General features: G+C 44.0%; 1 protein-coding gene across 1 annotated transcript in view; it reads right to left on the bottom strand.

Annotated features, from left to right (window-relative positions):
• Nucleotides 1-830: 830 nt before the first annotated feature.
• LOC141113362 (tubulin gamma-1 chain-like) overlaps nt 831-16,998 on the bottom strand; it is a 363,447-nt gene continuing 347,279 nt past the window's right edge. The window contains 1 exon segment of the mRNA XM_073606422.1: nt 831-2,130. Coding sequence (XP_073462523.1) covers nt 1,933-2,130 — 198 coding nt within the window. The 3' untranslated portion in view covers nt 831-1,932.

The raw sequence follows: 16,998 nt of genomic DNA on the forward strand, positions 1-16,998 counted from the left end.
TGTGGCCAGGCTGTGTAAAAGTCTCACACATGTGGTATCACTATACTCAGGAGTAGCAGAATTTATTTTGGGGTGTCATTGCAAGTATGCATGTGCTGTGTGAAAGAAATAACATGTTATGACAATTTTATGCAAAAAAAAAAAAAAAAAAATCCCAAGAATTGTGGGAAAACAATAACAACTTCAAAAAACTCACCATGCCTCTTACTAAATACTTTGGAATGTCTGCTTTCCAAAAAGGGGTAATTTGTGGGGTATTTGTACTTTCCTGGATTGTTAGGGCCTCAAGAAATGAGATAGGCCTTCAGTACATCAGGTGTGATCAGATGTGATCATTTTTCAATGATTTGCACCATAGCTTGTAAACTCTATAACTTTCACAGAGACCAAATAATATATACTAATTTGTGTTATTTTTACTAAAGATATGTAGCAGTATACATTTTGGCCCAAATTTATGAAGAAAAATTACTTATTTGCAAAATTTTACAATAGAAACTAAAAAAAAAAAAAAAAAATTCTCTTTTTTCGCTTATATTGCAAAAATTAAAAAACCCAGCTGTGATTAAATACCACCAAAAAGAAAGCTCTGTTTGTGAGAAAAAAATGATAAGAATTTGGTTTGGGTACAGTGTAGCATGACTGAGTAATTGTCATTCAAAGTGTGAGAGTGCTGAAAGCTAAAAATTGGTCTGGGAAGGAAGGGTGTATAAAAGCCCTGTATTGAAGTGGTTAATATAAATATTCTTACTTTATGTAAACTGCTTTAAACCAATATTCTGAAGAAGCAGTACAAAACTGGGAAACACGTAGACAGAATGTGTGACACATGTGTGACACATGTGTGACACATGTCCTGCAGTATTTTTCTACTGAATTTTTATTATTTTGTATAATAAAATGGAAAACTGGTAAGGTATAAATGAAGTCCCATTTTTTTAGGCTTTTTGTACAATTCCACGCAATGATAGGGATGATAAGAGTGTTAGTGTGATCAAAACAGTATTGCCTTCACTATTTAAATATTAACATGTGGTCACACATATTCATGTAGTATCTAGAGACCTGTCCCAAGAAGCCTCACCATCATCTGCCGGAATAAAAAATCTTACACAAGACATTTATGAGACCATAACCAAGTCAGCTAAACACTTCCGAGAAAAAAAAATATATATATGCCATATATAACACCACTTCAAATTACTTGTACAAAACATTACTGAACAAGGTGCAGACACATTCCAGCAGTTCCTTTTCTCTGATGAGTTTTGCCTCTTATTAGATTTTAATCTAGAGGAGAGAAACTGATGGAGTGTCTGTTAGGTAAAAGATTTGTACATGTGATTGGAAGCTGTGTATGACCCTACATCCTTTTGTCCGCAAAACTTGGAAGGTGATAAGGCCCAGAGTATGCTGGACACCTGTTGATAGTGCGTAGCTTGGTGTTTGAGCAAGGACTTGGATCAAGGGTTGAACGGCTATATACTGTTACGGTTATTTTCTGTAAATCTTTCTATTCAGATATATGTAATTACTCAAATGGACATTTGTGTTTTGCATAAACAAATTTTACTTAATAAATTATGTCCAAACACCCTGTTCATTAATATCCATTTGGATTTGCCTACGATATTTAACAGTGAATACCTTAAACATTGGAAAATAAAAGGTCTGCCTGGACTCATTCAGTGAAAAAGCATTAAACAGCTTCATCGCATAGCAAAAATCATGAAGAGTTGAAGCCATCTGTTTATTGGAATGGAAAACGGTCTGCAATGCCTTAAGGTTAGCTAGCAGCAATGCAGCTTGGACATCATTTACTTCTGAAGGGACAGGGCAAGCTTATCCAGATCAGAGTATGTCCTGTGTTAGTAATGATCCTCGAATACATTGTCCCAGTGTTGTAGCTCTTCTGTGTACTTGTTGCTGCACTCACTTATCCTGGGTACCCCATGAAATGTAATCTGGACGTGTGGCAGCGTGATACTCATCTACCAGCTGCTGGACGATCTCCCTGGAGTTGTCTAGCTCATCAAAGTTGTCCTTGAACATGTCCTCCTTGCGAAACTGCTCCAAGAAAGCCTCCCTCTTGCGCAGCTTATCATACTGACGGCATGTTCTTTCAAACAGCTGGGTGTCAGAGAAACAGAGAGAAGACATATTAGCATATATTTCTGCAGGAAAGTACACAAGTTGTCATACCTGTAATGTGTTAAAGGTGTGTAAATCACAACCTGGTTTAAGAAGAATTACAAATCCTTTGGCTGAATAAACTTGTATGCATTTCCTTTGTGTATTCTACTGTTTTGCCCAGGGTTCTTGCTTCAATTTCCTAGAAACAGTTGGAAGATTTCCCTGCTAGAGTTATATATATTTTCTTCCAGTAAAAAAAGCGTTATTTTAACCACTTCCCATCCACCCCCAGTTGTACTGCTACAGGGTGGCTCTCCCATGCAGAATTACACACACATATATAATATAATATATTATATATATATACAGTGGGGACGGAAAGTATTCAGACCCCCTTAAATTTTTCACTCTTTGTTATATTGCAGCCATTTGCTAAAATCATTTAAGTTCATTTTTTCCTCATTAATGCACACACAGCACCCCATATTGACAGAATTGTTGACATTTTTGCAGATTTATTAAAAAAGAAAAACTGAAATATCACATGGTCCTAAGTATTCAGACCATTTGCTGTGACGCTCGTATATTTAACTCAGGTGCTGTCCATTTCTTCTGATCATCCTTGAGATGGTTCTACACCTTCATTTGAGTTCAGCTGTGTTTGATTCTACTGACTGGACTTGATTAGGAAAGCCACACAGCTCACAGTGCATGTCACAGTAAATGAGAATTATGAAGTCAAGGGAACTGCCTGAAGAGCTCAGAGACAGAATTGTGGCAAGGCACAGATCTGGCCAAGGTTACAAAAAAAAATTCTACTGCACTTAAGGTTCCTAAGAGCACAGTGGTCTCCATAATCCTGCAATATAACAAAGTGAAAAATGTAAGGGGGTCTGAATACTTTCTGTCCCCATTGTATATATACATATACACACACATACAAACATACACACACCAGATTCTGCACTTCCGCCTGCAAGGGGCACGTGTCGCAAGGGGGCAGCTTCTGCTCTGAATGTTCACAGCAGAACCCGATCTGCGAGTGCCGGGCCTTGATGTGCTCTGGCACTCGCCGATCATCGCAATACACAGAGAGCTAAGATGCCTACATAAACAAGGCATATCTTGGTTCTGACAGGGGGTAAGAAATGGATTCTGTGTTTGTGCAAAGCAGGGACTAGAATTTGTTACTTCTAGTTTTTACTGCACACTATACACACAAAAAACTGTCTAGGCACACAGTTAACTCTATGATCACCCTAGATGTTTAACCCCTTCCCAGCCAGTGTCATAAGTATAGTGACAGCGCATATTTTTAGCACGGATCACTGTATTAGTGTCACTGGTTCCAGCAAAGTTTCAAAAGTGTCAGTGTCCGCCACAATATCACAGTCCCCCTATAAGTCGCTGATATTACTGATATATATATATATAAATAAATATTCCATAAATGGATCCCATAGTTTGTAGATGCTATAGCATTCGCATACACCAATCAATATACGCTTGTTCTGATAATTTTTTTTTTACCAAAAATATGTAGAAATATACACACTTTTTTGTCAAAAGTATTGGGACACCTGCCTTTACACACACATGAACTTTAATGGCATCCCAGTCTTAGTCTGTAAGGTTCAATATTGAGTTGGCCCAGCATCTATAACAGCTTTAACTCTTCTGGGAAGACTGTCCACAAGGTTTAAGAGAGTGTGTCTATGGGAATGCTTGACCATTCTTCCAGAAGCACATTTGTAAGGTCAGGCACTGATGTTGGACAAAAAGTCCTGTCTCGCAGTCTCCGCTGTAAATCGTCCCAAAGGTGTTCTATCGGGTTGAGGTTAGGACTTGCTCATCCATGTCTTTATGGACCTTGCTTTGTGCAGTGATGCGCAGTTATGGACTAGGAAGGGGCCATCCCCAAACTGTCTTTACAAAGTTGGGAACATGAAATTGTCCAAAATGTCTTGTTATGCTGACCCCTTAAGAGTTCCCATCACTGGAACAAAGGGGCAAAGCCCAACCCCTGAAAAACAACCCCACACCATAATCCCCCTCCACCAAATGATTTGGACCAGTGCACAAAGTAGGGTCCATAAACACATGGATGAGCAGGTTTGGGTTGGAGAAACTTGACAGACCTGCGCAGAGTCCTGACCTCAACCCAATAAAACACATTTGGGATTAATTTTAGCAGAGACTGCGAGCCAGGCCTTCTCGCCCACATCAGTGCCTGACCTCACAAATGCGCTTCTGGAAAAATGGTCAAACATTCCCATAGACACACTCCTAAACCTTGTGGACAGCCTTCCCAGAAGAATTGAAGCTCTTATACTGCAAAGGGTGGGTCAACTTAATGTTGAACCCTACGGACGAAGACTGGGATACCAATAAAGTTGAGTTAAAGTAATGCAGTGCCGTATCACAAAAAATAGCCTGGTCATGAAGGGGGGTAAATATCCTGGAGGTCAAGTGGTTAACAACCCAAAGAAAATGAGGACATTCTGTGAGTGTAAAGTTTTGATATAATGTCAGTCCTACCCTCTGGGCCATTTTGGACTGCCTGGGAGAAGATTGAAGACATAAAAGTCCTTGCATGTTTTGTGACCAGCCAGAACATTTTGGCAAAAAAAAAAGTCTGAAAAAAAAATAAAGTACTCGGCTATCAGTGGGGGGGGGGGGGGGGGGGGTCAGGAAGAGCATCCTAAAATTAGTCTTGAAATACACCATCTGGACCAAGGTTCTCAGTCCTCCTCATCCACCACAGTCAACAGAATTTCTCGCTCTACCAGCTTGATTTTTGCTTTGTGTAACTTTACAGCGAATACTGCAGGAGCATTGAGATTCCACTTACTCCATTAATGGGAACAGCACTTGCAGACACAAATTACTAAGATTTTCAAGACATTATTATCCCTTTGATGGATTTTTAGGCAGCTCATTTAATTTAGTCTTTCCAGAGTAATTCTATCCATGTCTTTGTAAACAGCTGTGATGATAACTGACAAGGCAAACTTTTTTCATAACATTCAGTGTATAATTAGCTTGCAATACTTCTTCCCTTTGCAGGCAACAGAAAATAATATTTAAGAAGATTTATTTCTGTCTGCATTGTACCACATTCCAATGCGGAGTGACTTCACAACTATATAATGGCATTTGAAAATTGGATTTTTTTTCTACCTCTAAAATCCATTTCTTGGAGTACATCAAAGGACACAGAGCAGGCTTTATAGCCTTTATACATAACTACCTGGGTTATGCGCCACCTATAGGTGAATGAACACTGGCTGACCAAACAGACAGGAAGACCCCCTCGATATAACCCCTCCTACACAGGAAGTACCTCAGTTTTATAAAACATAACTATCTGAGACATCCCAGAGCAATACCCATGAGGGGAGGGAGATACCATCACAAAAAAAAACACCACCAGCCAAGGACCTATGCCACAGCCTGTAATACACTATGACTAAATGCTGTATCCTCTGTAGCTCTAGAATCTACCCAGTAAAACCTTGTGATGGTATGTACTGAAGACCAAGTAGCGGCCTTTCAAACCTGAGCCACTGATGCCTAATGACGAATTGCCCAAGAGGCTAGTATACTCCTGGTAGAATGTGCTCTTACCCTTTAAACCATAGGACTGAATGACCAATTGGCGGACCCAATTGGAAATGGATGCTGCCTGTCCTCTCTTGGCCCCCTCTAGCAACCCAAACAAGGAATCTGACGGCTTGCACTACGTCCCTGGAATGCAGCAGTTTTTCTGCTGCTGAATGAAGATTTGCAAAAATGGAGGGTAGAAGACAGTCCGGATTCAAATGAAAATTAGAAACTACTTTAGGTAAAAAGGAGGGATGAGGGTGCAATACCACCTGATGGTGTAAGACTAAAAATGGCTTCTGGGGGGCGTGGTCTCGGCATGGAGGAGTGAAGATGCATCTTCTTTGGGCTCCCGGACCGCAGCTCCTCAGCAGCTCACCCGAATAGGATCACTGTTCATTACAGCTTCTCCACACTGCTCAGGAATCCGGGGAAGTGGTACCGCCGAGAGAGAGGCCCTCCTGCCCATACGGAGCGATTTCTAGTACCAATACAGCCGGCCACATCTACTCCGGACCCGGCCAAGATGGCGCCGGCTCCAGCCACGCGGACGGAACCCAGCCAGTCTGCAAACGGAGGAGGGGGAACAAGGTACGATCGCAGCAACGTGCTTCCCTTCTCCCCTTCCAGCGATCTCTCCCCCTGCCTCCCCTGCTCGCTGTCCCTCTCATCGTTGGGTAGCCCTGGGGGAGAGCTAGGCGGCTACACACAGTGGGCTCGAGGAGACACACAGGCCTCCCAATACCAAGTCTCCATACCCGGCGCACCGCCGCTCCTCACACAGCACATGCAGGCAACAGTGAGTACAACCCCTTTAGTGGTACCCCCACTTGAACCATCCACTACACTTTTTAATGAACAGGCTTTGTGGGCTCTTCTGCAGAGGCTTCCCACCAGGGAAGACCTGGACTCTTGAGTCTCCAGAATGGAAGCAGCACTCCGTGGTGAGCTCACAGGCATTAAAGAAGTGGTGGAGGGACCTCTCGGATCTCCACAATTGAAACTGACACAGCCACCCTCCGCCAGGACGTCTCCAGTCTACACAGGAGGAGGTGACAGACCAAGTTGCACAGCTGCATCTTTTGATAAACGACCTGGAAAACCGTAATCACAGGCGTAACATCAGATTTTGTGGCCTGCCTGAAGCCACTCGACAAGCAGACCTCAAGGCAACCGTTACCACCATATTTAATAACTGTTTAGAGCGCCCGCCGGAGACACCCATTGCTATAGACAGGTTGCACAGGACCCTGGGACCTAGAGGTCCTGCAGAGGACAGACCTAGGGATGTCCTCTGTTGTCTACACAACTATGTCAAAGAGGACATTCTGCAATGAGCCTGGAACAGAGGACATGTAGATTTTGACGGAGCACAAATCACTCTTCTGCCTGATGTTTCCAGGAGGACCTTGCAGATGCCCGGTTGCATGAAGCCACTGCTGGAGAAGCTCGGCGAACGAGAGATCACTTACAAGTGGGGCCACCGTTTCCACCTTATTGCACTCAAGGGAGGCCGTACGTATACCCTTCGACACCCCGCAGATGTCCCTGATTTCCTCAACTCCCTAGAGCTGTCCGCGGTGCCACTGCCCAACTGGCTGGCGTTTGTTCTCCCTCATGATGGCACTAACCCCACAGCAAACCCAACGGAAAGACCCCAACGTAATCGCCGGTCTCAGCGCAGAAGGCCACAGGCTCCTCAGGACGAGCCATGAACCTCCAAGGTTAGAACTGCTCTCAGGTTGAAGACCTACCTCGGTTTGCAGAGTTTCCTTCCGTAAGTAAGTTTTACATTCCTTTGTTATGTTCCTGTTGCCCCATCTGCCATGGACTAACGGGCCTGATGACTTTCCTTGGGAGTGATCCCTGGTCCCCCTAGACTGACTGTCGTGGCCACATGATCCTGTCCGCTTTTTGAAGGGACCCCCAGGGGCCTCTAGCTCAGAACTGATCTTCCACTGAGCGGAACATCCTGCGGGACTTACATGAAGAAGTTCCATTATTGTTGGCACCGAGAGGAGATGGACCCGACTGAATCTGCAGCCTTGGACTATGGGTGGGACATGGCCTGGGTGCTCATTTTGGGGCTCCCTGCTCATTTCTTCCCCATTTGCCACATAGGTTGGTCCTGCAGGGGGGTAGATAGGAGACCACCCAGGTCACTGACTCATTTATATGGCACCCATAGGTGGCACGGGGGATTGGGAGGGGTCTTTGGGGAGTTCTCGCCTGTACAACAGGCTTAACTTGAACTGAACTGCCATAGCCGCTCACCTGGGCATCAGTTTCCCGGACACCCCTCCCTTCCACCTGTCTGACTTCTTAAAACATTGATTTATACATGTTTGTAACCCTTTGATAGTCTTTAGTAATGCCTGCTCGGGCGACGGGGTGTGCGCGGCCACATCTGATCTCAGGTCTTGCTGGAGAGGTTTACCCTTCTTCAACCCCTACCCCGCTCCTCTTCCCCATCCATATCCTCTTCCCCTTCCATATCCTCTTCCCCTTCCTCTTCCCCATCTCCTTCCTCTTCCCCATCTCCTTCCTCTTCCCCTTCCCCATCCTCTTCCCCATCCTCTTCCCCATCCTCCAACCCCCCCCCCTTTTTGTTTCTTTCTGAGACGGCCGCACTCGTTTCCTCGGACTGGGCTCCATTATGGGTGATGGGGGCTTTTGTTGCAGGGGCCCTGGAGGCCTGTGGGGTGTTCCTGCCACAGTCCGCTCTCACGGGGTCCTAACTCTCTGGGAGCGGGTGGTTTCTCCTGCCAACTAAATTTTGGGTTAATTTCATATTGTTGTTTATGACTGTTTCATTATTTGTTACCACTCATTGTATTCCCTTTTTTATATACATGGTTATCGCTTAAAAATGAAGCTTAACTCTGTTATGCGGCTCCAATGGGGACCGCCTTTAATGGGGGCTGTTAGGGGAACCCGCGCCTCGGGGGCTCAACCCCTGAAGTGCCTTACCTCATCCCCCACTAGGCCTTAACTGCCCACCTAGGTAGTAGTCCTCCGTTCGGAGATTTAGCTTTCTCCCACCTTTTCTATACCTCTCCCATTCTTTTCATCTTTCTCCTCCCCAGCCCTCTACCGTAACCCTTCTTAACCTACCTTCCTTTAGTTTCCAGTACTTAGACAAACCCCCCCCCTTCACACGTTCCCTTCAGCTTCGGGTTCTGGTGAGGCTCGACTCCGCCCTGCTAAAAATGACACTGAAATTTGTGTCCTGGAACGTGAAGGGCTTAAATATCCCAGGAAAACGCTCTAGCTGCTTGGCTGAGCTCTTGAGACAAAGACCTCAAGTAGTGTTTCTACAGGAGAAGCACTTTCGGGTGGACAGGATCCCAAGGTTGAACAATAAGCATTTTCCAACAGCATATCAGTGTGTCTCCTTCAACAAAATCGAAGGGCACAAGTATTCTTTTGGCCAAAACTGTACCCTGGCAGCTGGTGGACCTCCATACCGACCAAGAGGGTAGATACCTATTTGTTAAGGGTACACTACATTCGCAGACGTTCACCCTTGCTAACCTGTACCTGCCGAATGTAGATCAGATTCCAGCACTGGAATCTTGCTTATCCGCATTGGCTTCTTTTGCCGAAGGAACTTTGGTGTTAGGGGGTGACCTCAACCTTACCATTGATCCCCGGAAGGACTCCTTGTCGGGCTCCTCAGCTCTGTCCCTGAGATCTCGTAACCGAATCAGAGAATTGTTGCACTCTCACCGGTTAGTTGACATCTGGCGTATCCTTCATCCACAGGAAAGGGATTACACCTTTTTCTCAGCAGTTCATGGATCATACTCTAGAATAGATCTATTTTTAGTCTCCCATGCCACGATCCCACTTATCTCTAGCGCTCAGATTGGTCATATAGCGCTCTCAGACCAGGCTCCGATCTCCATAGGAATAGCCCTACAACACCCGACACCGAGATCAGCCACATGGCGACTTAATGAATCCCTCATTCAAGACCTTGAGGTTAAGGACGATATTTTACGGGAATTAGAACTTTTTTTTGAGAGCAACAAAGACTCGGTCCCTAACCCTCTCTCTATATGGTCTGCACATAAGTGCTACATTAGAGGAATGCTCATTAAGCATGGTCACAGACTCAAGGTGGCCCAGAGCAAAAACACTGTCCAAGTTGCTCACAAAACTTCACGACTGTGAAAAATGACATAAAACACACCCAGATAGGATCCTTGAAGCAGAAGTCACTACCCTTAGAGAACAAATTAGGGAACACTCCTTATTCCAATCTAAACACAGCCTATTGAAGGCACGCAGAACGTTTTATGAGTACAGAGATAAATGCAGTAGAACGTTAGCGAACGCCATCCAAACCCAACACAATTTATCCTATATTCCTGCCTTATCCACCCCTACAGGACTCAGAACTCACGTCTCCACGGAAATGGCGGAGTCCTTCCGTGCATTCTATGAGGCTCTTTATAACTTGCACCATCGCTCTTCAGTGGTCTGGCCCCAGGATAGAGTAGAGACAATAGAAACCTACCTCGAGGCAGCTAATTTGCCTTCCCTCAGTGTTCGATGATGCATCGGATCAATAAATCCCATTATGTGAAGTCAGCAGACTATTGTAGCAATAAAGCCAGTTCAACTCAGAGGAGGTAGATATGCTTGCTCTCACAGCCTATAACGACAGATGAACTTGCGAGTGCCATAGCAGGGTCTCCAAGAGGGAAAGCGCCAGGCCCCGATGGTTTCACAATTGCCTACTACAAAACATTCCAAGCTCAATTAGCAACCCTCTTCGTCACCGCCTTCAATGCAATACTAGACAATCATAATATGCCACAGGACTTTTTACAAGCAAGCATCACCGTTATCCCTAAACCTGAGAAGGATCCACTTCTCTGTGCGAGTTACAGGCCTATTTCACTGCTCAATTGTGACCTTAAGTTGTTCACAAAAATTTTGGCCGAAAGATTATGGTCCGTTCTCCAACGTATACTCCCCTTAGACCAGGTTGGATTTATACGTAATAGGGAAGCACGAGACAACACAATCAGGACGTTAAATATTGTAGCAATGGCCAAACGTCTTAATACCCCATCCATCCTGTTGTCTACAGATGCTGAAAAGGCATTTGACAGGGTAAACTGGACCTTCCTCCTAGCCACCCTGCGATGTATTGGGATGTCGGCCTCCATTATGTCCTGGATTTCTGCTGTCTATTCTACACCTACTGCAACGGTCAGAATGAACGGAATTGATTCTAGACCCTTTGCTATAAGCAACGGAACGAGACAGGGGCGCCCACTTTCCCCGCTCCTCTTCATACTTTCTCTGGAACCCCTATTGCAACACATCAGGCTTAACCCCGACATTAAGGGACTTGAAACTGACACGTACCATCACAAGATTGCTGCTTATGCAGACGATCTGTTGTTCTACATCTCAAATCCGCATACCTCCATACCAGTCCTCTTATCTGAAATACGCCAATATGGTGATCTATCGGACTTTAAAATCAATCTCCAAAAATCTGAAGCACTCAACGTCTCCCTATCTCCCAGCTCTCAGGCTCGACTTGGAGGCAACTTCCCCCATCGATGGACTCCCCAGGCAATCCAATATTTAGGCACTAAAATTCCCTCGGATTTACAACTCATCTACCAAATCAATTTTCAACCTCTATTGAACGTTTTTTCCTCAGATTTGGAAAGATGGATGAACTTGGCAATATCATGGTTTGGTAGATGCAATGTTTTAAAAATGAATATCATGCCGAGGCTGCTCTACCTCCTGCAAGCACTACCGGTCAGGATACTGCAGAGCTTCTTTCACAAGCTATGCTCAATTTTCGTAAACTACGTTTGGCAGGGCAAGTCATCGCGGCTTAAGAGATCGCTACTACAGTGGCCAAAACTCAAAGGAGGGGTAGGTCTTCCCGACCCCGCCCTGTATTACTTAGCAGTCCACATGAACAGAGTTGTGGATTGGTGCAGACATTGACCACATAAATTGTGGGTCAGACTGGAACCAGGAATTGGTGCCCATTCCCTTGGCGGGTCTGCCTTGGAGTGGGTCTTGTTTTTCCCCATTTTCCTCCCCACATCCACTAATCGAACCCACCCTCCAGGAGCTTCACAGATATTTCAGGATAGCAGAAACCGTAAGCTTTCCTTTCCCATTAACGCCCATAATTGGGCACCCGGACTTCATACCAGGTCTTTCAGACAGGTCCTTTCGGCTCCAACCGGAACAGAGAATGGTTAGAGCCTCCTCTTTTCTTGGCCCCTCAGAGTGGGTTGACCCCGCACGCCTATATCCTACTCTTAATTCTTCTATTTCATCCGATCCCTCCCTGATAATGACTGTTTTTGTAGACAGCCAACGCCCTTTGAAGATTTGTGCCTAGGAGATGAACCTATATGGAAATCTCTTTCCCACTCCTATAATATCTTACTTGCTCACATATCGCAACATGACCCCCCATACTTGAGGAAATGGGAGAGGGATCTTAACATCACATTCACTGAGGATCAAAAAAAAAACACATCCTCCTGTTTGCACATAAGTCATCTTTATGTAGCAAATATCAAGAGATCACCTACAAGATTTTGATGCGTTGGTACAGGACTCTATCTGTACTAGCGTCAATATTCCCAGGACACAGCCCGCTTTGTTAGAGATGTGGTAACCAAACTGGCACATTACTCCACATATTCTGGGACTGCCCAGAATTGACCCTTTTCTGGAGGCAGGTATTACAGATCATTCACAAGATCACAGATGTCTACCTTCAGGATAATCTAGCAGCAGTACTCCTAAACCTAACCCCCATGTCTGTAAGTGATATCGCAAATCCTTATTGAAACACCACCTGAGTGCAGCCAGGGTGTGCATCCCCAGTGTATGGAAGCAACAATCTCCACCGGTGGTATCACAATGGTTTGCTAGGGTGTGCGACATACAGCAGATGGAGGGTCTCACAGCTGCCCTAGGGGACAGGGAGGAGGAACACAACACTCGTTGGACACACTGGAACCTGTTCCGATTCTCGGATGAATACAATTCTTACATTTGAATAACCTGTTTTAGGAGAAATGGAAGCATAGGGTCGTCGACCCTGCCAGAACCCTATCACCCCCCCCTCCACTTACCTACCCTCTACCACTTCTACTTAGGCTTTATCTTTATTCTCAAAAAGAAAAAATTCCCTTGGATTGCGGTAATCCTCTGGTACTGCTCCTGCGAAATCAGGACCGGGAGCCACGTATTGTAGGAGGTACGTTACTCAAGTTTAGTCTTCCAGGGTACAATGGTTCGGTTCCTGCCAAATAGGGAAAGTTTATTTTAACTCCCAGATTGTCTTTCTCTCATCTTAATGCTCCTAATCATTGGGTTCATATAGGCCCAGTAAAACTAATCCTATTTTAGGAATGGAGGTTCTCTCCAATGTTCAGGTTTTTTTTTTTTTCTTTTTTTGCCACTTCAGAGAAGTATTTTCTGGGGCTAGGTTTTCAACTTTACAGTTCAATCTCTTCCCTTTACATATTCACATCATTGTGGCTTTATCCTCGATATTTATTGACCATTTGCTCATGGTAATGTATATTAAAAAAAAAAAAGAAGAACAAAACAACCGCTTGAAATTATTTATCTCAGACGACCCTCCTAGACCAACCCCCCCTCCACCCCAACACCCCCCCCCCCATATAACCCTCTTATACCAATTTCTTTCCCAGCTCCTACCCCTACTACCATTACTCCAGTCTAATCCAAACCCTATACTTCATATTTACACCTATTGATATACCTCATCTAGTTTCTCTATTTACAGTGGGGGCAACAATCTATGTTCCCCACATCTCGGCTGGTCAAAGTGAATACCTGAAATTTGCCCAATCCCTCCATATCTCCTCGAAGATTTCCACCTCCGTCCCTTCACTGTACCTCAAGTATTCGAGGCGATAAATTTCGTTGATCTTGTTGAACCACTCCCGCATTGTAGGTCTCCTTTTATCTTGCCAGTATCTGGGAATAAGACTTTTGGCAGCGTTTAGGAGGTGTGGTAGTAGCGACTTCAAATATATCTTTGTGGGAATTTTACTCCCATGATGTAGGCACACCCAGGGATCATCGGGGATATCTATACTCATAATCTCACTGATGATTTGCTTAATCTCCCCCCAGTATTCTCTTAATTACGGGACACTGCCACCATATGTGCGCCATTGTCCCAATTTCTCTGCAACCTCTCCAACAAAACTGCGACGTTTCCTTCTGGATTCTATGTGCTCTATCGGGAGTAATATACATCCTTGCAAGGATCTTATAATCCTAACTGAGGTGACATTCACCCTTTTCAGAATCAACCCCACCTCCTGTCCACTAATCTTGGTATCCAGCTCCTTCTCTATAAATCTCGGGCTCACCACACCTCCCAATTCATTGAGGACTCTATAGATCTTAGAGACACCCCCCCCCCCTTTTTCTCAGCACATAATTTCTCCAAGGGGAGTAGGTTCTCCGTCGACCTAATTGGCTGCGGGAGTGAGTCAACAAAATGTTTCAGCTGCCCATACCGCCAAGAATCTATAATAAACCATTCATTTTTAACTTTTAAAATGTGCACATCTTGCCCTGTCTCATGACGTCTTTTAATTGGATATCATCCTTCAAAATCCACCTTCCAAACAGATCTTTCCCCGGTGTAAAATAATCTGTGTCTAAGTGGGATTAACGGTGAGTTAAACTCCCAGTGCTCCTTTTTGTGCAAATTATCCCAAATATTAAGTGTATGTTTTGTAATATCTATTATTTCGGTGCCAAGTTTTCTATACTGTGGTGGAATCCGTACTATCTTACCCAAATCTACTTCACTCATTTTATTCTCTATTTTCACCCATTGTTTTTCTTTATTATTTTTTACCCAGTCTAATAAACGTGTTAGAGCTATCGCCTCATAATATTTTCTAATGTCAGGTGCTCCTCACCCCCCCTTCTTCTTATCTTTTGTTAGTAGTGAGAAATTTAATGGGGATTTTCTCCCTCTCCAAATGAACCTTAAAAACATGGTATGTAATCTATTGAAATAGATCTGAGGGATTAGGATTGGGAGCATTTGCATTTTATAAATGATTTTTGGCAGAATTGTCATCTTGAATAAGTTGATTCTTCCGCCCCATGAAAGTTGGGTACGTGAGATTCTGTTTAGTTCGATCTTAATTTCATTGAGGAGTGGCATAAATTTGTCTGGAATAATGACTCTTTAGCTATAGTTATTTTAATTCCTAAATAATTGAGCTCTTTTAACCCCCATTTGAATGGGAAGGACGTTTGATATGCCTTGTCCCCAGCATTGCCTTTCTTAATATCTAACGATTCTGACTTGGCCGGGTTAACCCGGAAGTTGGACAGTCTGCCATAGTGTTTTAGGATCGCTAACCGGTTCGGGAGAGAAGTCCTCAGGCGAGTGATGTAAAACAATACGTCGTCCGCAAAGGTACAAAATCCACCTGGTCTGGGTGTATAATCTTGTTGATTATCCGTTTCATCCTATCAGCTAGGATTTTAGCGAATAACTTAATGTTGACATTTAAGAGTGATATGGGCCTGTAACTCGAGCATAACATGCTATCTTTTCCTTCTTTCCATATTATGGCAATACTGGCCTCTAGTGCTTCTTTCCTCATCTCCCATTTCTTCCCTATCCCATTCATGTATGAGCACATTTTGGGGATCAATAGGTCCTGAAATTTTTTATAATATAGGGCAGTCAGCCCATCGGGCCCAGGGCTTTTACCAGTTGGAATTTCCTGTAGGGCTTTCTTAATCTCATGCTCTGTTATTGGGGCCTCTAATATGGTTTTATCGCTCTCCGTTATCTTGGGTAGCCTCGCCTCCTTTAGAAACTTTTTCGCTTTCTCTCTTTTGCTTCCTTTGGTCTCTTGTGAGTTGTGTATATTAATAGCATACAGTTCTCCAAAAAATTCTTGGAACATTTTCGCAATATCACATGTTCTATATCTGATTTCCCCGGACTTTGTCCTTATTTTCTAAATATAATTAGTATTTTTCTTTTTTTTTTTTTTTTTTTTTTTTAAGGCCCTTGCTAGTAATTTGCCCGGTTTATTGCCGTTTATATATCTGTCTTTTTTCACTAGATTAAAAGCCTTACGCGTTTCCTGCTCCATTAAATCCCTCAACTCTTCCCTTCTCCTATATAGTCTTGCCAACACCTCCCCGTCTCCCGATGTCTTGTGTTGTTGCTCCAACTCCTGGATTACATTTAACAAGGCGTTCTTTTCATTTACCCTTCTCTTTTTTTTTTTCCTGATCCTACCATCATTAGTATACCCCTGATGTAAGCTTTGTGAGCCTCCCAGACTGTGGCCTCAGTTATTTCCTTGGGCACATTTGTTTTAAAGTACAGGTCTAGTTCATCTTTGATCCTCTTTTCAGTATCTTTGTCTTGAAGAAGATCCTCATTCAATCTCCAGCCAGTACCCTGTGTTTGGGGTGCCCCTATTTTCATTTGGAGACTCACCGGAGCATGGTCTGAGAACGTGATGTTACCAATACCCGCGTCGGTGACCGCCTCCAGTAGCCGGTGTTCAACAAGAAAAAAGTCGATTCGCGAATATGTCCCATGCACGGGGGAATAGAAAGTATAGTCTCTTAAATTATTATGCTGCATCCTCCAGACATCAACGAGCTGGAGATGGTTCAGCTTCTTTTTGAATTTATTCACCCAAATTCCACCTGACCCCTGGGCATGGGACGTACTGTCTTTCGCTGCATCTAGACACAAATTGAAGTCCCCAGCTATAATGGCCCCCCCTTTCTTAAATTCTTCAAACTTGGCCAAGACACCCATTACATATTTGGTTGTATTCTTATTCGGACCATCAATGTTTGCCAGGGAACAGGCTGATCCATTTATTTTGCCTCTCAAGAAGAGTTATCGTCCTTCCAGATCGGTCCTTCTCTCTTCCAACTCGAACCTTACCTCTCTGGCAAACCCTATGGCCACACCTTTTGCTCCCTCAATCGGGGAGTCTCCATAGAACCATACTGGGAAATCTCTTGAGTACATTTTTTGGCAGTTACTAATACAAAAATGTGTCTCTTGGAGCATAGCAACCTCAGCTTTCAGAAATTTCAGTTCACTTAAAATATTGGCTCGTTTTATTAGGGAGTTCAAGCCCCTTACATTATAAGAAATGATATTTAACCTAGACATCTTTTCTTACTCTCGGATTACTAAACTGCCTAGTGGGTAGG

This window comes from Aquarana catesbeiana, linkage group LG12 (assembly GCF_042186555.1).
Source record: "Aquarana catesbeiana isolate 2022-GZ linkage group LG12, ASM4218655v1, whole genome shotgun sequence".
In the NCBI taxonomy this organism is placed as follows: Eukaryota; Metazoa; Chordata; class Amphibia; order Anura; family Ranidae; genus Aquarana; species Aquarana catesbeiana.